The following is a 27,850-nucleotide window of genomic DNA, read 5'->3' as shown; positions in this document are numbered from 1 at the left end:
AGAAACTGTAACTGGAATATTAAATCCCTGCATAGTATCCTTTCTAGTCTCACATCTTACCAAACTTCATAATGTGCTTGACATGACTTTATTGAGCAAACAATGAAGCAAAAATAGCTACTTCTGTGGCATGTCAAGGGGAGAGAAAGACCTGCATAGGGCGGTTTTGATTTTTGCATCAAAGCTGAGTTTTACAACAGGTCGTAGAAGGAAAATGTGCAGAACTCCATCTTTATTTTTAGTATAAATCAAAGTTACTCGGGACTAGAATAATAGTGTTTGGAGTTGTGATAGTATGAGATCGAAGTTGTATGACTTTGCCAGTCAAGATGCTGACTTAGGGACTTTTTTCACTTCACCAATTTTCACTTTACCAATGCATAAAAAAATCCAGAGCCAGCGTGTGATATTTGGATCACAGTATGACGCAGTCTAAGTCTCCCTCTTTGAATACCACTAGCTTAAACAGCAGTAAGAACAGAATCTTTGTTTTGTTGCTCCTGCATCTTTTGTATGTGTCTGAAGCAAAACTGTGAAGGAAAAAGGGAAGGAAAGGGAGGTAATTGGGTGCTAGTGCAATAAACAAGTATCTCAAAATCTCTTGATGTGAGAGAAAGCAAAGAATCCAACTAATTACAGATACAATTCAAAAACACACATCCATGCATTACAGACAACAGACGTTTTCCTAGAATAAATTACATTCATTCTTCTGGAGCCGGAACTAGGAATTCAGTTTTTGGTTTCTAACATTTATGTGCCTTCACTTAGTTATTAATTTTTAGCCCCTGTGGACCAGCCATCTCATGTAAAGTACACTATCAGCTCCTGTGTGGAAGTCTTAGAAGAAGTAACTATGCTAAAAAGAAAAAAAGGTACGTGAATTTTGGAAAGTTTTCCAAAATACTGTTCTTGAGAAAGTTAATATGAATTGTCAGGCACATTTAGACTTTTTTTTTTTTTTTTAATCGTTTCATGCCTGTGAAAATGCTGAGGAGAATTAGTTAATCTCTGTTCTAATGGTTACTAGAAACCCCTGGGAAAAATAGCTAATTTTGCCTATAACGTCACATTTACACGGCATAGCATGTTCATTCTTTTTCAAAGCTCCTATAAATTTCACTGAAACACATTAACACACATATCTGTTTGCTTCCATCAATGAAAACGTTATAACAAATGACCCAAACTCCTCTGTCCTACCACAGCTTCCATTTTCTGCTGCTAGGGCAGGCAGGCAGCATTATTACTGCTGAGGGTAAGTGTCACCAGATGGAGCTATTACGTATCTTCCGCATCTCTGAACAAACACTCATTGTTCGAAAACCCTTTTTTTTTTTTTTAATGCCTGCTACAGGCAATTCTGTGGAAGAAGTTTGTTCGCTCAGAGAAACTTTTAATTTTTTTAACAGATTAAAGTAAGCTCTCGAAGCAGAGCGGCTCCCTGAGCACTAGGCACCCTGAGGAAGGCTGCCTGGGGAAGGCCGCCTGTGTGCGGCCTGGCTCCTCCTGTGCTCCCGCAGGGCTTCACCGGGCCAAGGCTGAGTCCCCCTGAAGGGCTTCCTGGTGCGCGGCTCAGCCCGGGGCCTCAGGCATCGTGTGCCACCACCGCTCCGTCAGCACGGGCGCAGTGCGAGGACGAGGGGAGAGCCTGCAGGCAGCTCCCTCAGGGGCGGCTCCTCTGTGAGGTGAGTGGCGGTAATTCGTGACAATCCCCACCCCCAGCCACGCTGCTGCTCTAAAATGAGAGATGCTCGTGCTATCCCGTCAGCTTTCATCATGACGCTGTCGTGAAGAACAGCCCCCCCCGTCACATAATGTCATCCCGTCAGGCTGTGACCTCACGAGGGCATCTCTACAGATATGCCATCGCGCGTTGCCAGGCAACTGCCCCGTCTTGCTGCGAGATGGCGCCTCCACCACCTGCACCGAACACCTCCCCACGCCCGCCCTGCGCACGCACTCGCAACGTCACGGTGAGGCCCCGCCCCTCCGCAAAACAGCCACAGCCATTGGTCAACCGCTTAGCCAATCAGCTAGCCAGGCATGTTCCCGCTGCCATGCGCGCCTGCTTTCAAACAGTCAGCGGAGGCGGGCTTGCAGCGCAGCCGAGCGCGACTGGGGCGGGGCGAGTGTGTCCCGTCCTCCCGCCTTCCTGCACAGCGAGGCGATGCTACGGCCGCCGGTTGGCGCCCCTGGCTGTCAGTCAGAGCGGCGGGCGTAGGGCTCGGTTGTCATGCGGAAGAGCGGCGGGCGCGCCTTTGTTGTGCCTGGGGGAGGCGGGCAGCCGCGGCGCCCGGCGGCTCAGGTGAGTCTCGGTGCTCGGGACCGCGCTCTGCCTCCTCCTCCTGCCCCGCAGAGGCCGGGGGAAGCCGGCCAAGGAGGCCCCGGCAGGAGGTGGTTCCCCGGCCGTGCTGTGAATAACGGCAGTAATCGTCCCCGCCAGCTGCCAGCCCCGCGCCGCCGCCGTGAGGGGGCTGAGGGGGCGGCTGACGAGCTCGCCCCGCGCGCCCTGTGGCGGCGCGCGCCTCTCGGTCTGCCGTCTCCCCGCCGCGGCTCTCCGTGACTGATTGCGGCTCTTACAGGCCGTGAGCCAGTGAAACGGGGCTGTATGCTGTCGTCCGGTTGCCTCAGCTCGTGGGCTTGGGAAGGACTTTAAGGAAGGAGGAGGGCAGGTGGTCGTTTACAGCTGATGCGGGTTTGGGGGGAAGATGGCTCTGAGCTGCTTCAGCATCACTCTGTGAGAGGTGTTGCAGACAGTCACACTGTGGAAGTTGGTATTTTAGGGGGTGCACAGAGACGAGTACTTCCTTTTGTTAGGACTCCTGCTAACTGTGTTAGAGAGTTTCCTTGAATATCGGTGGGCAAGCAGGTCCTTTAAACATAACGAAGTGACACATTATGTCTTTTAACTTGGGAGTAATGCTCTTGTAAGGCTTACTTTATACTGAGTGAAGACTTCAGCATGTGCTGCACCTGTATGCCCAAAGAATGTGCCATTCTGTAAAATCTTCACCAATCATTTCTAGTTCATAGCTGCCTGTCAGGAGTATCTCTTCATCAGGGAGTAACTTATCTTGCAACCAAATGTGGGCCAGCACTTATGCACTGTAGCTTACTGTGGACTCACTGCTCAGTGTAGACAAGTCCTTGGGAGTCTGAGTCTCTTCATTAAGCAGTTAAATCTGGAACTGACATGATACTTTTCCTATGTTTCCTGTTTCCATGATACTCTTCCTATTTTTCCTATTGATCGGAGCTATTATCCAAATGCGCAAGCAGCAGCATGCTTTCAGTATTTAGTACAAAATACAGTTATTCTCTAGAAATAAATGAAGCAAGATTTAAAAGTGGAGATAACTATCAACATCTAACACTGTATGTTATACATATGCTGTGATATAACTTGAAGAAAATAATGTCTGCTTGTAAGTGAACTTCAATGATTTAGTAATGTCAGCATATGAAAAGCCCAAATAATTGTTTAAAATGCTAAATTCTTAGAAATGAGTAGCATTGGGTATACTGAGCTCAAGTGAATGATATAGGAAATGTGCAATGTTTGTTTCAAAAAAGATATTTTTGTGTGTGTGTGGCTGCTTAATTCAGGAAGTGAGGGTGGTACTTTTTGTACTTTTTGTACTTTCCCCCCACACTTTTACTCATGTGTGATGTTTTCTTGTCTTGCGATAGGTTTTGCTGGATACTCAAAAACGTTATTAGAAAACAATGTCCCTTGACTTTGATAGTGGAGCTCTACAAACTCAACATGAAGATGAAGACTATGACCAAGAGGATTATGCAAGAGAACAAGAGGTGAAAAAGAACAAATTATTTAATCTGAAGGCTTTTGTATCTAGTTTATTCCCATTTCTCTCTTTTAAGTGTATTAAAAAGAAAAGAAAAAAGTTTTATGCTGTCTTTGTTAAGAGCAAAACAGTGCAGACTGTGCTTTGCAGAGTGGAATAAAAAGAGATAATGAGATGTTGCATCTTAAGAGCCTTGCAATGTCATGTAGTGGCTGGAAAACTGTTACTCCTTGCCTATGCAGTAGATCAAATGCAAAAGGCTGGTGTCACCTACATTTTCTATTTCTTGACAGCTTTTTCACTTATTATGAATACTTAGAAAGCAACAACTCTCTTTCACTTGAAAATTTGGTTAGCTTAGAAAAGAACGAGGAATGATTTTTAAAATTCTGATTATAAATTACATACTTCAGTCTCTAGAAAAATATGTTCAAATGTTTTGGGATTTCTTTGGAGTTGAAATACTGTGGATGTTTCTGTTCTTTTTGTTCCATAAAGAGAATTGGCAAAACGTGTGTTCGACGTGAATGTGCATAATGATTTCTTACAGGGTGGTAAATCATGTTCATGTCGGGTAATGTCTCCAATGTGTACTTCAGGGATCAGTGTCTAAAGTGTAGGTAATGTGGAGACAAACGTTCACAAAAATGTGTAGTAGAACAATAACTGTACAACTCAGAAAGATGCTATTGCAAACACTGTAGGGAATCTGATGTCTGTTCCAAAACTTTCTATGCAGATAAAGAACATTGTGCTTGTGCAGGAGAGCAAGTAGTGAAATAATTGTCAGGTTATTACAGTGGGTGAGCGAGAGAGTACATAAATAGGATTATAAGTTCAGAGTGTTGAGGGGAACATCCCTTCTATAAGGAGAGGCTAGGAGAGCTGGGACTGTTTAGCCTGGAGAAGAGGAGGTTCAGGGGGAAGCTCATCAATGTGTATAAACACCTGAAGGGAGGATGTGAAGACAATGGAGCCAGGCTCCTTTTAGTGGTGCCCAGTAACAGGACAAGAGGCAACGGGCACAAACAAAGCAGCCTCTTTGGAATAAGTTAGTGATAATCCTTGTAGGTCATGCACGTTTGAACTGGGGCAAGGTGGGGTTCACAAAACCGTACATGTGGATATTTCAGTGGGATGTGACTTTCAGCCTGCTAAAAGGAGGCTAAAACACAGACTCTGCTATGTTCCCAGGTCAAGAAGTAACCCGAGACTTTCTGCATTAGTTTAAGTTTTCTGCCACAGCAAATCAGGTGGTTTTTTTCTTGAAAATTGGAGATCTACATGGTAGGAGAGTATTTTGACACTAACTTAAGAATTGGGTAACCCTTACCCACGTGTCGAGTTCTGTGCTAGCTAACCTTGTAGGCTGAGCTCAGTTTAAATATGAACTCTCAGGATGATGTTTTGTGAACTGTGTATGCACTGCTTGCTCTTTACTTTAAGTTTCCAAAGCAGTGCAAGACCAGCGAAACCTATGGTGCTTGAGTATGTCCTTGGTTGCAAGCAGGGCAAAGAAAGGGGGATCTTCAGTGAGTGATGCTGCCTTTCCTTTCCTACTTCCTGGAGCTGAGATCTAATAAATCTAGAGAGTGCTCTAATGATAGGGAAACTTTTTCATGCCACTAGTGAATTTCTAGGAACAAGTTTTTGGTGCTCTGTTGTTCTGTAGACATTTAGAAAAGTTGTCCTTAACTTCTTGCCTATCCTTTGGTCTTAGAGAACATCTAAAATAGCATCTGAGAAAACATGATATCTTTAAGAAGAACTTTTTGTAGATGATAGTTTTTGTTTTGTGGGTGTTTGTTTTTTTTAACAAAGAAAAGCTAATAAGGTATTTAGCATGGGGCAGCTAATGTTTCTGCTCTTATTAACACATGCTTTGAGAGTCTGGAGAAAAACAGGGTTAGGGTTCAGCAACTGCATGTAATAACTCTGAATATATAGTGTAGTTCTCAAGTCACCTAATAAGAAAAAGAGTGCATAGCTCAGATCTACAAGAAGCCCAATATGTGGCCCTGTATAAAAGCCTCTCTGAAAACTGGAAGAAGAGGTACATTTTATATGGGAATCATTACAACAAGTAAGTTTAGATGTGTTTTGGTTGTGTGTTTTTTGGGGGGGGGTTTGTTTGTTTGGTGGTTTGTTTTGGGTTTGTTTTTTTTTTGGTGGCACAACTATCTATTTCCTGAATTAGAAGTGGTGGTATTTTTCTCTGTTCGTGTCCAGTTGCTTGGTGACTTCATCTGAACACGTGAGCAGAGCACTAATCATTGCAGTGATGACTTCTTGCATCTACTAACACAGACTGGCAAGTTCTTATCTGGATTTCAGTTCAGACTCCTCAGAAAGAGCATGTTTTGAATGTCCAGTACCTTTCTTGCCTGGGATTTAGGGAGGAGAAACTTTGGCATGATTAGTTTGCAGATCATTCTTCAAAAGTAGTCTGTCCTCGGACATGTCTATCTGGTGGCATTTCCCTTATGTCTTTTTGGTGCAGCTCTTCTCCTAACAAGAGTTTGCCAGAAAAATCATTTGGTTGGTACTCTAGTCTATTAAGCATTCTGTGGTATAAGTGTCTCTGTGAATTCCAGTGTGGTGAACTTTTCATTGGAGGAAGAAAAACAGGATTTTGTGCAAATGGCCTATTTTACCTGTCTCTGTCTCTTTGGACTGAACTTGTATGTGTTCTTTTGGAAAGCATATAATGAATGTTGTTTCTTCTGTTTCAGTTGCAACAACTATTGACAGACCTTCCCCATGATATGCTGGAGGACAGTGTAGACCAGGTCTCCAGCTATTCGGACTGTAGCATTCAGGAGACTGAGGAGCAGTAAGGCATTTTGCACCATTTTTTATTTATGTTGTGCTTTTGAGAATAGAGCAAAGTCTTGGCTGATGAGGTGTGTAAAAGCAATCCAAGTAAAAGGGGAGCTGTAGTGCAGTTTGCAGTATGGTTTGTGTTCCATGAGAAACAAACTAGATGCCACTTAATTTAACAAAGAGATGTTTTGTTTTGTTTTTTCCTGAAGTTATAAGTACATAGTTAAGCTGCTTGTCTTTCTCTAGATCACATGAGCCTAGGAAGCATGATGGAAGGTGGAACAATCATCCATTGATAAGTGATCCTCAAAATGTAAGCTTGTGTGAGCAGTGATGTAATTAGTAGGAACTGCTTGTTCATAATAACATGCTAAATATTATTTAAATTCATTAGAGAAATACTTTTCATGTAGGTGACATGTTTTGCTATTCATTTGAAGTATTTCTAACTTGAGGGCTGGTAACCCCAGAAAAAGGGGGGTGGGGGGAAATCTGAGTTTTGAGAGCACAATTCTGAACCTCTTATCCATTCATAGGGTTATGAACAAGGACAAAATCTGTACCCTGAACAATTCTTGTGTGACCAGCAAAATGATCATGTTGAAAAACATGGAAAGAATTGGAATGGCCTACATAACGAAGAAGAGAAGAAACATTTATATGATGTTAAAGAAGATTACTGTGGCCAGAACGGTCAAGAGGATCCTGATGATGTGTATCTTGGTAGAGATGGGTTTAATGCTCCAAGTTGCTACCAACAGAACAATGTGTATCATCTTCCTGAAAACTTCAGGCCATATACAAATGGCTATAAACCAGAATTTAACCATCAGCAAAGTAAAATAATAAATTTTCCAGATGCTCCAAAGGAACATCTTAAGGTATTTCAGAAGCTGATGCATTTTTCTATCTCTTTTGGAAAATTTTCACAGGTTTTTAGCTCTTGGTAGTAGTGTTTCTAAATGCTTTCAGTCTCTTATTATCAGTTTAAACAGTGATGGGAGGCTTCTGTAGTATATTTAAAACAATGAAGCATTAAATAATTGGATTTTCATATGTGCATGTTATGATTTTTTTTTTTTTAAGCTCTTGTTGACTAGGTAGAATTCCATGAGGTAGAATAAATGTGATTCACTTAAGTGTGTGCTTACTCTGTTGAAGTTGACACTTCACTGCTCTCCTTAAGTGGAAGCTTTCACGAAAATTTCTGTCACACTTAAATGGTGTGCTGGATTGGAGCCTGAAAATGAAGAGCTACTAGAGCTCTTCTAAATGTCAACCTGTAAAATGAAAAATACTTTCATCGAGCAAGAATACAGTTGTTGTTTTAATTTATTTCCTCTTGCGTATATATTGTCACAACAGCAATTTGTTGCATCTGATGTTGTCAGTGGCCCATCACCAGAATCTTACAAAGTGACTTATAAACCATACCAAAATGGCATTCATCAAAAAATTCCACTAATCCAAGACGGAACCAGAACAAATGAAGTGTTTGAAGAGTTGCAACATGAATTCTTGGGCAATGATGAAAGTAAGTGTTTGCTGTTTAGACTTGAAATAAACTTGTGTGACAAGTCCACTGGAAATCGGCAACAGACCTGTTGATTTTAGTAGATTTTTAGTAAGAGGACAACTAAAAGTATGTTGATGTATGTGATCTTTTATTTTACTCTAAGCTTACATTGGGATAGCCCTAATTTTGTTTTTGTTTTGGTTTTTTTTTTTCCACTTTATCTAGAAATCAGCTCTTTTTTGATCAGGGTATTTGAGTTTCAGGCTATTAAAAATGTAGTTTTGACTGGTGAGACTCTGAATGAAGTTATTTCTGGTTGCTTGATCTCAAGTTGTGCTGGCACTTCGTCTTGTTTATAATATTGGAAAATAATGACTCGCTATATCTTAGGAAACATACTTTGCTTGATGCCACGTTGGGCTTTTCTGTTAGGTACACTTCAAATGACAGAACTACTTTGTTAGGCATCTTGAAAATTTATAGTTGCCACAAGACTGTGTGTGAATTCACAGCATGTAAACCTTTATCTGGGCTTGCTGTTAGGTTTGAATTGTGTTGGTAGTTCCTACAATTCTTCAGCCATTGCTGCCAGAGCAGCTCAGGTGATGTGAATCAAACATGGATTAAAAAAAGATGCAATTTTGTGAACTAACAGTGAATTTGGCACTGTATGAAAGAAGTATCTTGGGGCAGGAATTACTTATGATGATGACTTTCTTGGTTAGTTGACTGTGCTGACTTGTCTGTATCCTGTTTGAAATTTGGCAGATTCTTCAGAAAATATGCAGATTCTTCAACTTCAAGTTCTAAATAAAGCAAGAGAAAGACAATTGGAAGAACTTAATGAAAAGCTAGAAAAGAGTGCCCAGCAGATTAGGTATTTGAATCATCAGCTTTCAGTGGTCAAAGGTAAAATGTTTTGTACGAATTCTTAGATTTTATTCATATCTAGCAACTTTTTTATTCTGAAACTTTGATTTAGGTAGTGTCTCTGCAGGTATTGATCATATCTATAAACTTGATTTGGGATTATGTGGACCTAACCCTCTCCCTCCAACATTGTTCTAAAGAAAATTCTCTAGATTGGTGCCTGACTGCATAACTGTCTTAACTTTTACTGCATTCTCAAGACCACCATTTTATGCCAGAGTCCCCATGTGCCAGGCATTAAAAATGTACAGAAAAGTGAGAAGTTTGCCAAACTAGTGTGTTAAAAGTACAAAAAAACCCCCAAACCCCAACAGGAGAAGGGTACATCTATGAAAAAAAACTTTTTAATGTGTGCTGTCTGGTTTAACAAGCCATTTCCTGGACTGTATACAGAGAGAAGCTCTTCCAAAATGATCAAAGCTGTAGTGGAGACTGGTGGTTGTCTTGGTCTCCCTTTTCTTATAGGAACAGACAAAAAAGAGTCATGAGCTTAGAGAATTAAGAATATCCTTTTTGGAATACAAAAGGAGCAAAGGAGAGAGAAAACTTCAGCTGTCAACCGTTTTGCTGTGTCTTGGCTGTTCCTCCAGGAGAATTATTTTGTTTCTCCCTTTGAATTGTGTAAGGGATGATGCTACTTTCTAGTGCTGACAGAATGGGCCTTGTTTCCACGAGGGTTCTGAAGGTACAATATATCAGAGTGCTTCCAGCTACCAGAGGGAGAAAGTGGTTACTGGATGGAGACTGATTGAAAGTTTTTGTTCTGTCTTCTGCTTGTTGCCCACAGTATGAGACAGGGGGCTCACAGCAAGTGGTTCTGTAGAGCAGGGATACCGAACAGTCGTGTTCCATGAAATTGTTGAGTGGCTGGCCATGTTTCTCACACAATTATGTCTCTCTCTTCAGATGAAAAGGATGGTTTGGCTGTTAGTCTTCGTGAGTCTCAAAAACTCTATCAGAACGGAAAGGAACGGGAAGTGCATCTTGAAGGTCAGATAAAGGCCCTTGAAACTCAAATTCAGACTCTTACTACCAATGAGGAGCAGGTACTATAAATATTTTTAAACTATTGTGGAAGATCTCTACAGTTATATTTGTGGTGCATTTGCATTAAATATAAGCGCTAGTCTCTTGAAACACTGTTCATGATCATTGCAGAAGCTGAATATATGATGAATGAATAGGATGCATTGGTGGAAAATAGTTTGTATTATAATCCAGGCATTATCTGAGGACTTTTAGCAACTCTTGCACAAAAAACCTGAACTGACATACAGAATATTGGAGCAAAAGTAACATATATGTAACTGGGTGCTTCTCTAATACTGTTCCTACAGATATTGAAGCAATCCAAAGTGGCAGAGGTAGCCATGGAAAGCATGCAGAAGCAGCTGTTAGAACTTCAGCGATCAGATGCCCTTCAGCGAGCCAGAGAACAACACGAGGCCATTATTTCAGCACTCAAGCAGAAGTATGAAAAGCAAGTATTATCATTAGAGCAGAAACTTGAGACTACAAAATCTGCACTCCGAGAGCAGGTGAGAAATTATTTTAGGACGCCAAGTACTGTAGTGGAGAGGCTGTAGAGCTCCCCATGTTTCCTAAACTGCACTTCTTGACCTATAATTCTAATAACTCCTTCTGGAAGCTGCTAGGCAAATGGAAAGGAAATTCTACATAAGTCTCAATATTATGAAACCTATGTGGTATGTTTTTATAAACATCTCCAGGCAGTTGTGAGCTCAGATTGTGAGTTTGTACATAACAGATGCAGAGGAGGCAAGAATTCATTGTCTTAGTTTCTCTCCTGAGCTTTCATTCTGTGCACAATCTCTTTTTGAAAGAGTACCGGCAAATCTGGGAAAGAAAAGAACTAATTAAGAAATGATGTGATATTTTTGCTGCAAGAAAAACTGTTTATTAAGCAGTCTGTCACCAAGCTTTAGTCTCAAAATGATCAAGGACGACTAACCACTGAACAGTCACTTTATTTTATAAGTACGGATTTAAAAGGAGAGAGGACAGAAAAAAGGCTGGCTTTAAGATGGAGTTTGATATGGATTGTGTCACATGGTTATAGAGCTTATTAAAATTACTCTACCTGACATTTCATAAGAGTCCGTTACACTATTAGAAATATTCAAGCAATGGAGTCTAGGCAGGCCTTAATAAATTGTCCTCTTATTTCACATAAAGGAAATAGAATTAAATTTCTTTAATTCTAGGTCTGTAATTCTTGTCTCAACATAAATATGCATAAAAATAAATGGGTTGTATGTTTGAAAAGGTAACTAGCACTTGCTTGTAAACAAGAATGCACTGCTAAATTTCTGTCTATTAGTACCACAACAAAGCTTGCACAGCTTTGTCTCTACTGCGAAAAAAATGTTTTATGGCAGTATATTTGGGTATTTAGAGTAGTATTTAGAGAGATGTCTCCTGTTTTTAGGGAAAATAGAAAAGTACAAAGGTGTAAAGACGAGGTACTGTGCCTTCCAGGTCTGTGTAGGTAACTAAGTAATGCCATATGAAGGTCTACTTTGTATATTGTGAAAAAACTACAGTTCCTCTTTTACAGAGCATTGGAACTTGCTAGCTTGGCTTAAGCTCAGTTAAAATAAACTAAACTGAGTTAAGCTCAGGCTTAATATAAATAATGTGAAGGCTTGATTTTTGTGCAGTAGACTAAGTATATGTGATTAATTACAGGGGATGATCTGACATGCTGAAAACTAACTGCTCTAGGAAATACGAAATGGTTCACATCCATGTATGTTTATATACGAGTATACTTACTGTCTCCTAGTGAAAACTTAACTTTGATGCCGTAAGAGATGACTTGTCAGCCAAGGATAGCATTTGATCTGTGATTAACTTAGCTGGCCTCTAGCCCTTTAGGCATCAGATTAGATGGCTAGATGTTTGTAACATGAGTAAAAATAATCTTTTTTCCTAGAAAGAGGTCTGCAAAAATCTAGGAGAGCATATTAAGCAACTTGAAAAAATGCTGGAGAAACCAAATGCGAAAAAACCGAAATAATAAATCGACTGACAAGAAGCCTAGAGGAAAGCCAAAAGCAATGTGCAAATTTACTGCAAACAGGTCAGCCTTTTACTCATACCTTATCTTTCCTTGCAGAAATGGCTCCAGTTTTTTGAAGCATGAAATTGCACATCTGTGCTCCTATTGAAATGGAATCAACATCAAGTTAAACGTGTACTAGACCACTTCCTATGCAGTGCATTAGTCAGACTTAAATGAAGTTTAGTTAAGTCTAGACTCAAGTGGAAAAAAAAAAAAAACCCAATAAAAATAAAATAAAATCCAACAACACCCCCCCCGCCCCCCCCCCCCCCCCCAAACCAAAAAAACCCACCAAAACCCCAAGCAACAGCAATTAAACTATTTTATATGCATTTTGTGCTGCATATGTGTAAACTTAGTTTTGGACTAAATAACAGCCTTTGGGAGCAAGCTACTTATTTTTGTGTTACGCATATGACTTGAATTGCCATTCTAAATTCAAATCTCAACGAGAAAAGAATTGTTTTTGTGGCTGGAGGCTTGTTCTTGGAAACTTATATCAGTAGGAATAGCATGTGAAATATTCTGCTCTTTGTGTATTAGACTTGTGCCTACCTTTACACACTGAAGTCTTTTAATAGTAATGTATGTAGTAGCTATTAGTGAGATCAAGCAAATAGAAACAGAGTAATGCCTATTACCAGAATCAACATTGCTATTTTTAACAGTGATCTTTTTTCAGATTGCATAGTCTTTCTTGCATATTTATGACTTACTCTTTCTCTCCCTTTTCTTTCCTGCAATAGGCTCGATGCAGGAGACAAATCAGTTGCGGTTTCAGTTGCAACAAGCTCAGTCTGCGCACATGATAAGCAATAACATGAACAAGGCTTTGCAGGTTAATTTTATTAAATATTTTACTGTTTTGATTTTAGGGGGGCGGGCATAATAGCTAAGAGATTGGTAGTTGAAACTATTCTTATTTGTTGGGGGAACAAGCACATCTTCTTTCAGTAAAGGACTACCCATTACTTCATCTCCCGGTGTTGCATGTTGGACTTTTTTTTTTTCTTTTTTTTAAATTAAAACACAGCGGGGCATATATATTGGCACAAATCTGATATCATACATCTATCTAACCTGCTTATGGAAAAAGAAGAATGTAAATTCTATGTGCTGGGAATCTCATAACTTAATTAGGCTGTAGGGATAGTTGGAGATATTATGTTCTGAAATTTACTTTTTGCCAGCAAACGGGAATGCTAGAGTGTCCTCTGTAAAATATGAGTGGAAGTCTGTGTTTCCAATTCAGTTCATATATTTGACTTAAATCTATCGTCTTGGAAATTATGAATCCTAATAAGTACTAGAGTAATAGGCTGTTTTTCCAGCTATGTACTTTTCTGTTGTTGTCCATTTTACTATACACGGGCAGCAGGAAAGAAGTAAGAGCAAAAGAAATAATACTTAACTTCATATATGAACTGTAATAAGAACAATATAATATACTGAGCAACAGAAAATATTCCCTAATCAGTTTGTAGTTTTAACATATGCTTTGCTAGAGGTATCAAAAATAATAGTATAAATAAATAAAACTAATGCTGATGATTCAAGTAAATACAGCTAAATACAACTATATTTAGAAAGAATAGCTCTGTGTATTTGTTTTCCTTGGAAGAGTTATCATGGGCCTAATGTGTTTGCTTGGAGTTTCTCTGCTCAGTGTAATTTTTTTCTGTCTCTTCCTTTAAGGAAGAATTAATGGAACTGAAGGAAGAAATAGCTTTGTATGAATCTGCTGCCAAGCTTGGAGTATTTTTGAATGATGCGGGTGGAGAGCTGCATACGAACCTGGGTGATTCCTATGTAGATTTGGGAATTAAAAAAATCACCGGGAAGAAACCACGGTTCTGCAGGTATTGAATGATTCTTGTTGAAAGAGAAATCTAAAATCCTCAAGAAATTATACAAGTGATGTGTAAAAGATGGTCTTACTGGATCAACATACAGGTTTTTTGGTAGATATTTGAAATGCTGCTTGGTATTGCCAGGTAATCTGGGAAACAGGAAACTGGACTAATACCATAAATTGGATGCCTAATTGCTGCTTAATAAATCTTCAGTTTTTATAGGGACTATGTTGCTGTTCCTTGGATTGTATGGATTATATGCATGGATACCTTTTTGCTCAAAGATTCCACGTAGTTACTTAATGCTAAAGCTGTCTTTTAAAACAGCCAATTGAGTCGTCTCAAAATACCTCACATCGTGTGAGAATGAATCTTTTGGGGAAACAGCTGAATGAACAAGTTTTCTGTACATTAATTGCAACTTGATGAAAAAGCATATGACTTCTGTATTCATGTTCTCTCATTCTTTTTACTGTTACCTCTTAGACATCTGTATTTCTGGTAGCATTAGTTGCTCTTCTCTTTGCTACCACTACCTTTATAGTCTTAAATATTGAACTGGTTATGTCTTCCCTAATAGTGCAATACAGAACAGAGACATGGATAAAGAGCTCTCTAAAGATGAAATTATTGTCGAATTAAAAGCTGAGCTGGAACGTTTATTGAGCAGTAATAAAATGAAGAGAAACCAAATTACTCAATTACAAAATGATCTTAAAGATTGCCAGAAGACATTGGAGGAATACAAGCAGTTGTTGAAAGCAGAAAAAGCATCAAAAGAGTCAGAGGTTTGTTCTTTTACACTTTTTTAATAGTAAAGATGCACTGGATTTTAGTGAACCAAACCAACATTTAAACTTCTTATGAAAATGGACCAAAGAATTTGCTCACAGCTGAGTATTGATAGCAACTAAGTAAATCTGTCTGAGCTTAAGGAAAGCACTGTCATTGGATGATACCTTGTTTTGTGTCTTTGAAAAAGAAACAAACTGAATAGCACAACTTGGGCAGCATATGCCTTATTAGGTGAGTTCTGATATGATGGCTTACCTGCTTGATAGCACTTAATGGCCGCTCTGCTTTTTTCAGAACCAAATTTCATTGGAGAAAGTAGGTTTTCTTTAGCCAAAAAGACCTTGTAATTTCTCTGAGAAAGCTGATAGTATCATTACATTATACAAATGGAACATTAAACAGATTGCCTTCAGAGGGCTTTCGCTATGTAATTTGATCAACAAGGAATCTCTTTGATATTGCATCTCTCTTCACCCCATTATTAACTTCCTTCTATAAATTGATCAGACTTGTAACATCTGCTCTTGTAATCTATACATTGTGACCTGGATGTGGGATAGGAATATAATATGCTTGAGAAGTGTGCTCTGTGGTGGATGATCGTAGTCGTTCAGCTTGCAAACACAACATCGAGTGTGTACTTCTTTAAACCTTCATGATACTATGAGTTTCAGGAATTCATCTATAATAACAGTGATACGGTTATATCTTGCACTGCAATGATTTCCTTTTGTTGTTTTTTTTTAACTTTTTCTAAGTAACATCTTTATTTGACAGCTTTAACTTTTTTAAAGCATCAACTTCTAATCATGTATATCTTGAAAGGTATCATCTTAATTTTGTTTATTTTTAGCCTGTCACAAATCTGAATGATAAGTCAGTGTCTAGTCCTTCGGTTTCTGATAATCTTAAGGAAGAAGTTCTGCGACTCAGAAAGGCTAATGAAACTTTGCTGCAAGAAGTTGAGGTGAGACAGAGATGCTGCTTATCCTTACAAAAAAACACCACCAAAAAACCCCTATGCTAAAACCTACAATTAGAAAAGGTTCTTTACAACCCACCTATTACTTGACTCTTGTTTGTCCAGAACCATGCTTCGACTATTGAAGAACTGAAGGAAAATGAGGAAAAACTGAAAAGCTTAAATCAAGATCTCTGTTGTCAGATGAGAAAGATGGTTCAGGATTTTGATCAGGATAAACAAGAAGCCATTGACAGGTAAGTCTGACTGTTTAGTTCCACTTGTGAACTTTTAGCCTGCATGTATAATCTTGTACCAGCTATCTGGTACAAGGGCAGGTCAGCATTAGAAAGCTGGTTTCTTACTTAAGGAAAAGTTGAACCCTGTTTAAAAGGGGGGGAAAAAAGCCAAGCAGTTTTTTCCTTTCTTGAAATCGTAGATGTGAAAGAACTTATCAGCAACATCATGAGGATACAAAAGCACATTTTGTGAAAGACCTGATGGAGAGGTATGCTGCAGAAAAACAGCAGCTTATTCAAACTTATGAAGAGACAATCTCGCAGTTAAAGTAAGACTTACTTTCTTCCACTTTTACTGAAACTTTCACATTTCCTGTCTGGCCCTCAGTGCTAGTTGCACTTTTTTAAAAACAGACTTGCTGTCCTGTGAGTGTAAAGACTAATTGATAATAAATAATCTGTCCTGTGAAGGGCTAACATAGAGGAGCTGAACAGAGAGATGACTGCAGTGAAGGAATGTTACATCGGAGTCTGTGGGGAGAAGGACACCTTGGAAGCTACTTTAAGGCAGAAATTTGAGCAAGAGCAGCAGCTCAAGGAAGAGAAGGTACTAATGGAAATACCTATAAACCATATCATTTCAGACTGTTTTTAAGATGTAATATTCATAAGTGTATTTAATTTTGTGGTTGTGTGGGGAAGATACTTGGAAGAGATCCAGCTAGATCAGAAAGCTAATACGTGTGACCTGTTGGTTGTTAAATTAACCTGCCGTTGTGCCCTGGGGTTTAAAATATTGTAGACGTAACCCTTTCCAATAGCTTTTCATTTCCACATAGTCAACTTTCACAATTCTGACTCTTGAGGACTAACTGCTCAGTCAGCAGTGTGAGGTTTTACATTCATGAGACATTTTCCAAAGAACTGAATGACAATAGAAGTTTTCTTCTCCCTATATAAAACTGATCTGAAAATACTGTGGTTTTTAAGTAACAATGAATTCAGACTGATATATTGATTAAAAATTTTGCTTTTCTGAAGATACCAGTGTGAAATGACTAAAGTAGGTCAACTGTCTTGCTAAGCAAGTACAGTAAAGAGGTGCAGCTCAAAGTATGCTGGGAATAAAGATGCTTGATAAGAAAACTTATTTTAGAGCAATAGCCTATAATAACCTCTGATGTCATGCCTTAAAACACCTCCTCTTGAGAGCTGAATCTTTTGTCCAGGTATCATCAGTAAGATCAGTGCACAGGCACTAGAGAGTTAATCATGTCTCTCATGCGTTCTCATCACTTTGTACCAGAGTAGTTTGCTATGCCTTGGAGAATACTTTAATTTTAATTTTTTTATTTTTTATTTTTTTTTGCCTAGCTCAAGAAACAGCTACTAGAAGAAAAAGAAGACTCTCTTAACCTTCTGAGGACTGAGCTTGAAGAGAAACACAGCAGTTCTATGATAGCAGCAAAGAGGCAGTGGCTGGAAGAAAAAGAACAGCAGGTTGAAGAGGAAGTTGCATTAGCCAAAGTTCACTGGGAGAAGGAAGAAAAAGAGGTGTGGAATTTAGACCAGGGGGTTTCAAAATTTTTTTTTTGTTGTTGTTGGTTTATTTATTTTCAGAAGGAGAACTTGTATGTAGATAGATTTATGCACTGTTATTCTGCCATTTGAAGTGGCATTTAAGGATCTGTTATTTTAGGAGCTTCTGAAGAAGTCAGTAGGTATTACACATGCTTAAGATTTTGGAAAAAAACCCCAAACCTTAGACCTTGTAAAGTAACATGCAGAATGTCCTGAATGTCACAGCTGGTAATATGCTGGAGTTCCACCCTGATCCCTGGGTGAGTGGTTATGCTTTCTATTGTTTCATTCAGTTATCATATAAAAGTCCTTTGTGTATCCTATCCCATAGAAGAAAGCTGTGATGAGTTACCAGACTCTCTCTCAGCATAGTTTTACTCTTCTCCTGTTAGGGAAGATTACTGGTGTAAACAGAGTTTTGCTTGTTAAATCCCAGTAATATTCTAGTTATTTGGACACTGGGGAGATTTTCTTAAATATTTTTTTCCTTAGAATAAAGAACAAGTCTTTGCAAAAATAGAAGGAGAATGGCAAAGTAGGCTGGAAGAAATGAGAAGAACTGTAGTTGAATGTAATGACTGCAGCAGCCAAACTGACCGAGTAACAGTTGTGGATGAAGCTTCAGCTGAAGAGTTAGAAGGGATTGTTGAAGACCAGAGGCTGCAGATCCAGAAGGCTCTGAAAGAAAATATGGCCTCTGAAGAGGCCTTAAAAGAATTTGAAATAGAACTGGAAAATAAATACCGTAAAAATCTTGCCAGCCAGGTAACAAAGAATTGTTCTGTCTGCCTGGAGCCTGTGAAACTGCCATGTGCAACTAAGTCACCTAAAAAAAAAGTGTTCTCTTCCACTAGCTTTCTCTTAAGCTTAGTAGTTGATATTTGCTATATTAGAAATACATTTTTAAAAAAAAAGTTCTGAAGAAGTTGTAGCATGTAGCTTGTTTTTTTCTAGCTGTTAGTGTTTCCACACAGTTGGACAAGTTTTGCAGGAGTTTTGAACAGAACTGAGCAACACTGACTTAGTTTACACCATTTTGTTAAAAATATATTTTATATTCATCGTTTTGGTATCATTTTTGCATCAAGAAATGCATCAGATGCTGCTGGTCTGATTCTTTTAATTTATGTAAACATAGGCAATCCAAACTGAAGTCTGTTCTTTCATTGCTACATGAAAGTAATAATAAAAATGTATTCAGTGGTGGTGACTGAAGTAGGGGTTTTTTTATCTGCTTGTAGGTAGATGCAGCTTTAACCCAAGCTCATGCCAGGTGGCTGCAAGAATTAACAGACCTCAAAGAGTACAAAGTAAATCTAAAGATAGAAAAAGAAAAATGGGAGAAAGAGCACAAAGAGACTGCAGCAAAGCAGGTAGCCCAAAATACTTGTATATGTGTACTGAGAAACAGTTCAGTCTTCCAGATCCCATATATTACTGAGGAATGAATGTAGACATAGGCGGGGAATCATTAAGGAAAGATGTTTCTAGTGTACTGTGGTTCTGATCAATTTTTTTGCCTGTATAGGATTATATTTTTATTAAATAATGTGAAAATCATCTCCAATAGATAATGACCCAGGGTTATATTTTATGTATCTATAAATGTATGTATATATTTATAATGACTGTGTTATATATTCACCAGTTAGCCCTAGTTCTCTCAGCTGCTGAAGAGAAATGGAAGAAAGAATATGAGAATACAGAGAAATCTGGACCAAGAATGAAAGAACTTGAAGAAAAGGTAGTTTCTCTCAAGAAGGAATTGGAGCTAAAGAAAGAAGAAATCCCTGCAGCTATCAAAGCAGAACTAGCAAAAGCCCGTGCTCAGTGGAACAAAGAAAAGCAAGAAGAAATCCTGCAGATACAAGAGCAAAATGAGAGAGACTACCGATCATTCTTAGATGATCATAGAAACAGAATTAAAGAGGTACTTGCAACAGCAAAGGAGGATCTTGCAAAGCAGAAGAATGATCTCTCCATTCAGAAACAGGCAGAAATAAAGATGTTACTAGACCAAAAGCAGCGAGAATGGGAGGCTCAGGAAACAAAGAGACTGCAGGACAAAATTAATCGGTATGAGGAGGAGACTCTGGTTGAGCTTGAGTACTTGTTGAGTGAAATCCATGAAGAACTAGTCAAGTGCACACAGAGTAAGCATTCTTGGAAGGATAAGCGTTCTGATGCTCATGTTCAATTAAACCGTCAATGCAAAGACAAACTGAAGGCTTGCTTACAAAAGGCCTACAGAACCACAGTTTACACAATTCTGGAAAAGAAAGAGCAAGAATGGAAAGAGGTAATATTTCTGTAAATTATAACTGCCAACCAGAAAAGGGATTTGAGAAGTCAGGCTCATACCTGTTTTCTTCCAATATAAAATATCCATGTAATCCTGAGAATTGGAGAATCCAACATTTGAGTTCATTGATAACAACAGTCTTTTAAAACTGTGAGAGAGCGCTAAACCTACCATTAGCAAGTGAAAAGGGAAAGGATGGGTGTAGCTTTGACACCTTCAGTCTTTAAAGAAGAGAAAGCCAAGTTAGGAGTGTCACTCTTTAATGCCAAGATTTATAAATTAAGGAGATGAATCCACCATCTTAAGTTTGGGAGCCTGTTGAAGGCTCCTTGTGACCTCTTAGGTGGGTACTATCATTAAGGCCCATCTTTAGATTTTGTGCATAGCTGCTGCTTTTTTTTTTTTTTTGAGAAATTTAGCAGTTTGTAATGGTGACTGGATAGTGATTGTGGATCATGTTACTCTTCCCTGCCCGCCCCTCTCCCCACCCATTACAAACAAAGATGAAAACAGTAAATCCTTTTTGCAGAGTATCTGTAGAACTGAGTAACTGGCAAACTGACCTATCTCAGGAATAATAGTCTTGCTTAACTTTATTGTGGCTCTAGGAAATCCTTTTCAATGTGCCTGCCCAAATGAGGAAAGACATCCTACCCTCTTCTAGTGGAGTTTGGGGCTAAGTAGAATTCTGTCCAAAAGCTTCTGTTTCTATCATTTTGGCAGATTCCTCTTTTTGCAATGCTTATGCTTGTAGTAAGTTTTTGATTATGGGGAGCATCCCACCAGAAATGCCATTGCCACCCAGCATTTAGCAGCTGGGGAATTATCCAAGAATAGGACAGAGAAAGAAAATGTCTTTTTCTTTTTTTTTTTTTTTTTTTTTTTTTAAAGAAAAGGCAGGACGTGAGTATGAAGTGATTTCTCATGACAGTATTACCCAGTTTTTTAGTGTTAATATGTTTCTGTTCAGAAAGTGGTCCTTTAAAGTTTTCTTGTCATGAGTTATTTTTACAATGGTAAAGAGAATAAGAAGTTTTTTCCTATGCCTGATGCATCTTCCGTAATAGATATGAATGTCTCTTGGTAAACCGTTTTTAATATGCCTTTGAACTTCAAAATGTTCATTGGCTTGAACCACTTTATCCAGTGAAGTCTTTGTAACTTCTTAGTAATGTCTTCTCTCATGCTACCCTAATAACAATAAACAGAGAAGTTACGTTTTTCTAGATGACTTTCCTGTCCCTACTACCCATATTTGTGCAGAAACTCTAAATGGGTCCAACCCCTTTTTCTGCTGGATATGCCTTCTAAAAAAACAAGTTAACTTCAACTGTTCAAAGACACTTTATAGTTCTGGAATGTTAAGGGCTACTGACATTTCCAAAATAAAACTCAAGGTAGCCAGTACTGCTGTTGCAGTGAATTATGCTAAGTAAAACTTCTTTATGCTAGAATACACATTTTCCTTATGATCTGAGCTGCAATCTACAGTTCTATTGCAGGTTTAAAGCACCTGCGTTACAGTTACTAAAGCTACTTGGTGGCCAGAGTTGCTTGTTTTATTGCATAACATACTACTTATCTGCTTTAAGATAGTGTGGAACACTTTTTTTTTTTTGCGATGTGTTGGGTTTTCAGGAAGTGTTTTTCAATTGCAGAAATATGAGGAGTTAGTGAGTACTGTAAATAAAGAAGCATATTCTTGCCTGCAACGTGGTGAAGGAGAAACTGGAGACATGGCAAAACCTCCTGTGTACAGTGTTGGACACCAAGCAGAAGCACAAAGGAAGCTAAGGAGACAGCCGCCCTTGCAGGAAACTGGAACAGACAAAGGTATTGGGTTTGTTTTTAATCTGGCAAATTGTATATCGTCAAATTAAGCTTGTTAGTAGCAGTCTTTAATAGTTAATGTCTTATTGATGACTCTAATACGAAGTTAGTTAATTAGTGAATATTTGGGTGAGAGAGGAAGATGCAATTCTTCTGACTGTAAGGTGGTTTAATGTTCCATTATCTTGTACTATGATAGTCACAAACCGTGCAACAAATGGTACTGATCTCCAGTTTACTGATTTAATGCTAGGCTTTGAGGTTTAATTTTATTAAATGCTAGCCGCTTTCGGCTTTTTGAAGCCATTCTTCAGGAGTAAAGACATAGCTGCTGTATCTGCTGCGGGTGTAAATACTCTTTGGGAGTTGTGGACATGAACACTAATACCTCTGGTGTTTAACAGCTCATTAGCAAGCCAGCGTTGGTCTTGATGAGCAGGGTATGGTCTAAACTGTGTCTTGTAAATGGGTAATACTAAATCAGAGCTTTGAAGATCAAATTATACTGTTTGCTCTTGACATTAGACAAGACAAGGAATTCTGCATTCATGTAAAAGATATTGTTGTGTCAAGAATTATACTTCACCTGGCATGGTAGTTTTTTCCGATTCTTTTGATCAAGAATGTAGTTGAAAAAATGCAAATCCCTGGGTGATATTTCTCTCTCTCTCTTTTTTTTTTTTCTTTTTTTTTCCTTCCCCCCCCGCCCCCAGTATATACTTAAGCGTTGTCGCTCTTCTCAAAGCTGTCACATGTACTATGGCAAAGCTGGAGACAGTGTAGCTGGGGAAGAACTTCATGGGAGGCACAGAAATCTCTCTGGGGCTTTCTGTTTAGTTTGAGTTCTTATGCAACCGAAAAACATAAAGCAAGAAAACCCAAGAGAGTCTTTGGCTTTATGCCTATAGTGTGGCTTGAATTCCTTCAACACCAAAATAACAAACCATCTATTAAACACAAAACAATACAAGCAGTGCAGCTCTTCTGTCTCTAGAGCTCCCTGTCCTGGCTATAGAGAGCAACTGTTGCTCTCCTGGAAGTAGCCCAGTCTTTGTGCATTTCTTAACTTAACTAGACTCAGCCGCATGTGAGGCTTCCCAGCTGGGAGAGTCTCCTTCAGCTGACTCCAAAAGACCCTGCTTGGCTGTTGTGTTGGGGTTTTTGAGGGGTTTTTTTGGTGTGTGGTGTTTTGTTGGTTTTTTTTTTTTGGTTGGTTGTTTTTTTTTTTAAATAATAAAAAAAAATTTCAACCTACAAGTCTCATATCACTGACTGAAGACTCAAATCACTGATGGGAGTGCATTGAGGCTGTGAGGGCTCAATGACTTGATAGATGCTGCTGCACCTTCTATAACAGGGTTCCAGCCTCTTGTGATTATTTTAATTAAAATAACATGTTATACGCTTTCGAGCAAGAGAAAGACTAAGAGCACTGGAAATAGTAAGGTGGGGCTTGATTCTTTTTTTTGGTCCCATCGTTGATGTATAACTTTTAGCAATTACTGTTGCAGGTCAGAAATGTACAAAAAGGAACCTTGGGTCTCAGGAAGACTTTTGCTGTGAACACTGCTGCCAGGAGCTTGAAAAAAGAGAGGCTGTGTGCCAGGACTTGAAAAGAGAGCTGGAGATAGCCCGCAAACATCTTCAGCTTGCTGTGAAAGAACATGAAGCTAAGTCAGAGCAAATCCAAGGTTAGGATTGTCCCAGTATCTCTGAAGTTTTCCTCCAGCATAGTGTTAGTAATGCCATATGAAGGCTTTAAGCTTATTTAATTACTGTATAAGATGACTTTTCTATTCAGGCTTCATTGAAGTGTATTGTGATTGATTCCTATGTGCTCGTTACTGCAACAGCTGTACATTTGCTGATGATGCTTTGTGACAATGAGCTCTTATACCAGAGACAGCAGTTCATGTAATAACTTCTGTTGAACTCAACTTGAATTTAGAGAAGTGCAGTGGATTATGGTTCATCTTTTTTTTTTTTTTTTAATAGAAAATGAGAAGGTTCTAGAAGCTCTAATTGCAGAAAATTCTGAAATGAAGACTAAACTGAAAGACCTGGGAACAGCAACAAGGTATTTAAAAAATGTAAACAAGCCAATTTTTTTTGTAAGATATAAGGCGCTTTTCTTGTGTAGTGTGACTTATGTGCATTTCAGGTCACTGTCAAAGGGAGGTGTCTCAAAACCTTGTACATCCTGTGACTCTGTGAAAGGGCTGGAAGAAGTGCGTGCTCAGTACATTAAAGCTGTGAGCAAGATTAAGTGTAAGTACTAAAGTCTTAGCTGAAAAGTTAGGAGAGCAAAATAATTTACTTTGCCACTTCCTCCTCCTTCAGCCAACTTGCACAGGAATCTGACAGCCAAATCACGTGAGAAGTAAATTTTTCCTTCTTACTAGAGTGAATGTGAGAAATGGAATTGTCACCATAATCTTAGACAAGATTAATTGCAATGGGTGAAGCCTTGTTATGCCATCCTTGCTTTGTTGCACTGTTTTATGTCTTTTAAAGTGGTAAAGTGTATTTTCAGAACTGATCTTGTATCTCCAGCAAACAATCCATGTACCCTGCAACTTGTCCTGAGGGAGAATCTCTTTTTCTCTTGTGCTATATCCTGCCTTCTGGCTGAGGAGAGAGGGTTAAGTGTAGCGCCAGGTCTTACTGGAGTGCAGCATGTCCCCAAAGGCCAGCTGCACTGCCATCAAAGAATTCCTAGACCTGCATTTTACCAGCCAACATTCCTCCCAAATCCCTGTGCCTAGTGTTTTCTATTGCTGCTGAAGATGCAGAATTGGACAACTGAATTCCTGTCTAATGCTTCATATCGACCTGCTCTGGTCTTCAGTGGCATTTATCCAGTAGGCAACACTTGGCACAAGGATTTGGGTGGAATGTTGGCAGGTAAATTCAGGCCCTTGATGACTGGCTCCAGGTCTGCTAGACAATCCCAGTTTGTGGTGCTGGCTTTTTTCCCCCCTCTGGGGGAAAACGGTTACTAATGAAGTGTGTTTGTAGGCGATATGCTTTGTTATATCCGTGAAAGTAAGGAGCGAGCCGCTGAAATGATTAAAGTGGAGGTTTTAAGAGAGCGCCAAGAAACGTCACGGAAAATGCGTAAATACTATTTGACATGCCTTCAACAACTTCTTGCTGATAATGGGAAACATGAAGGGTAAGTTCAAGTATGTTTGGAAATTACTGTTGGTTTTGAAAGAGGTGTGTAGACATTAGTCTGGTGTTTGTCCACCTTGGAGCAAACAGTGTCTGACCTGAAGTCTTGCCAGTGTGCTCAGATTGGCATGGGGTCACTGCTGAGCAGTCTGGCATACTGTCTTTTCAGTATTCTTTGACTCTCGCTAACATTACCTTGAAGTAAAATGCAGAGTTGAAAAGGAATTACCCTTAAACTTTAATTTTTTTTTTTCATGTTCTGCAATTCTTGGCAGAGCTGAAAAGAAAATAATGGATGCTGCCAGTAAGCTTGCTACAATGGCTAAAGGACTTGAAACGCCTCTTCGACACATTCCCCAAAGCAAATCTACCCGCTCAGGTATGTTGGATTCTATAGTTGTTCTCTTCTTGATCATATTGATTTAGTGCATGTAGTAACAAAAATGCAGATGGAAAGTGAAGTACTACTTATTTATAAGCTTGCTAATGGAAATGTAAATATAAGCTGCTTATTTTGACAATGCTTACAATTCTTCATTTAAAAAAAAAAAAAAACAAAACAAACAAAAGAACCTCATTTTCCTTCCAGCATTAACATTTCCTTCAATTAATCTATTTCCTTCCCTCCTCTCCTAGCTCTGCTATTAAATTCTGATCTACTGCCTGGAGCAGAGTACTCAAAAAGAGATTGCATGCTTCAGACTAGGTCAAACCATATGGAAAGCAAATCGTGTGGTGAAAGCATTACCGAAAAAGCCAATGATAAAGTTGTCCAGAAACGTGTGCCACGTGACTTGAGACAGCAGTTTGATGCAGTGCAGACTGAAACTCAACATATGCTTCATGAAACAGTGACTTCAAATATTCAGAACAGGAATAATTCTAAAAATCTGGATGGTGCTTCAAGAGATGCTTTGCCAGAGTTTTATCCAAATGAAGATGGAAGAAGAGAAAAATATGGCTCCATCATAAATGTAGAAGAAGGACTCTTGTGTGCTGCTAGTAATATAGCACATCAGAATGCTCCTCCATCTGCTTTTCAAGTAACATTAGAAAATATGAATGCTCCTAGCTTTACAAATGGCCATACCATCTCTGGGCCAACTCATCATATGCTTAAGAGCAAGAATGAAAGAACAGTCTTGAAAGAGGATAAATGTATCCAGTCATGTGGAAAATGGAAAACTAAATCTAAAAGAACTCAGGAATTTGATTTTCAAGAAACTCCAGAAAGAGATGAAGGAAGCTGCAGTGAATGGAGTTCTGTGAATGGAAGCCTGCATCTGGGTTGTAGTGATATGCCTCTCTTGTATCCTGAACAAAAAGCCAGTACTAATGTGCACGCACAGACTGCTTACTGTGAAGAGTTTCATCGCATCAGGTCATTTTCCCCTGCAGATGAAAATGTTGTTACTTCTTGGAGAGACGCTTCTAATGGTAATAGCAAGATTCTCGGCACAAAAAGCAGCACTGAAGTTTACAGTAGAGGCCACCTTATAACAAACCCAGAGCATACTTCATTACTGAATTCTGACAAATCAAATTCTGCTGTCACACAACTCAATGTATTGCCAGATTCAAATGTAGGAAGATGCTGCAACAAATGCTTGGAAAAAAATGGTGTGGGATCCCCAGTCTCTTCAGCAAGATAGTGGTTTTGATAGCCCACTTTCTAACTTGAACAGATACGAGCAATTCCTTGTTTGAAGGAAAAAAAAAAATAATTAGATGTTTAAATAAAAGTGTGAAGACTGGGGAAAACCTGTTCTGCTGTGTCCATTTCATGATCAATGTGACACAATTCGAATGTTATGTGAAGAAATTCTATAAAGTTAATTGAAATATTAATGCTGACTTTTTTAACCTTTGTAATAACACTTTCATAATTGTTTATAGTGTATTATATAAAAATTTATTAAATAGCATCTATTTTTATATTAAGTTTAGCTTGCAGTGTTTATCTAAAAGCTACTGTAACTTGTGGTAATCTTTTTAAATGGTTATGAAAATTCCTTCAGAGCTCAATGAGAGATGTTTTAGGATTTGTTTGAAGTAAGTATTTTAATTGACTTTTTTCCATTTTGAAGGACCCCCTGTAAGCCTCTGTGTGCATCCCCATAATAAAAGCAAAAATAATTGCATTTTTTCATTAAATTATTATAACAAATCACATTTCAAGTATTCTTCCCTTTGGTACAGCAAGAAATAGCTTGTACTGGGCAGAAGAAAGAGATACTAATTAGAATAACCACATTTTGCCAGTGTTCCTTAAGTAGCATAGGTTATCAGTGTAAACTGAAGATGTAGTAATGTTCCTCCTGATGCTTAGAAAGCTTCTATTTTAAAGGCCTGCTCATGTTTTGAAGAGAATTATGAAATGTATCTTTTTTCCTAGACTTTTTGCTTTCCTTAGGATGGCATTTAATTTCTAATGATCCTGTGAGGAAAAGAGGCATTTTGCTGCTTGCTTACACAGGGTGTGATTAAATCGTACTTGTTGCAATTAATAGTATGGTTATGGGACAGCAACTCACATCAACAGTAATACGGAAGACGTAAACAAAAAGGTTTTGCTTGCTATTATTCTGTGATATTAGAAGAAAAAAGACTGAATATTCTCTCAAAGATGATGCATATGCCTTTCATATGTAACAACATTTAACTGCTGTAAGGATGCTCATTTGGTCTTTCAGAGTCGAGCAGCACGGTCTAGTCTGAGAATCTTTTCAGTTTTAAGAGGAAAATAGTACAAGATTCAACAGAAATCTTCTAAAGAAAAATGCGTTTAACTTCCTTTACAAAAACGTCCTGCCTGTTTATATTTCAGGCCAACTGGCAAGGCAGAATGCATTACAACTCTTGGTACGCAGGGCTGGTTTGTGACTCGAGACTCTCTCGGGTGATCTAATGAGAGACTTCTGAATTTCTTGGTGGCCTTTAATGTTGCCTATA

General features: G+C 38.8%; 1 protein-coding gene across 1 annotated transcript; it reads left to right on the top strand.

Annotated features, from left to right (window-relative positions):
- Positions 1-2,275: 2,275 nt before the first annotated feature.
- CEP152 (centrosomal protein 152) lies at positions 2,276-27,039 on the top strand. The gene is given in 29 exon segments (XM_050903646.1): positions 2,276-2,308; positions 3,694-3,816; positions 6,542-6,642; positions 6,879-6,945; positions 7,169-7,513; positions 7,998-8,166; positions 8,917-9,057; positions 9,985-10,124; positions 10,416-10,616; positions 12,035-12,086; positions 12,089-12,181; positions 12,910-13,001; positions 13,859-14,022; positions 14,597-14,804; positions 15,665-15,778; positions 15,899-16,029; positions 16,212-16,340; positions 16,483-16,618; positions 17,386-17,565; positions 18,085-18,357; positions 18,834-18,965; positions 19,241-19,891; positions 21,553-21,727; positions 23,236-23,415; positions 23,720-23,801; positions 23,886-23,992; positions 24,743-24,899; positions 25,174-25,277; positions 25,535-27,039. Coding segments are annotated over 28 exon segments (5,427 nt in total). The 5' UTR covers positions 2,276-2,308; positions 3,694-3,729; the 3' UTR covers positions 26,551-27,039.
- Positions 27,040-27,850: the final 811 nt, after the last annotated feature.

Source organism: Gymnogyps californianus, chromosome 11 (genome assembly GCF_018139145.2).
Source record: "Gymnogyps californianus isolate 813 chromosome 11, ASM1813914v2, whole genome shotgun sequence".
NCBI lineage: Eukaryota > Metazoa > Chordata > Aves > Accipitriformes > Cathartidae > Gymnogyps > Gymnogyps californianus.
The sequence above is the reverse complement of the archived record's forward strand: the minus strand, read 5'-3'. Positions and strand labels throughout refer to the sequence as shown.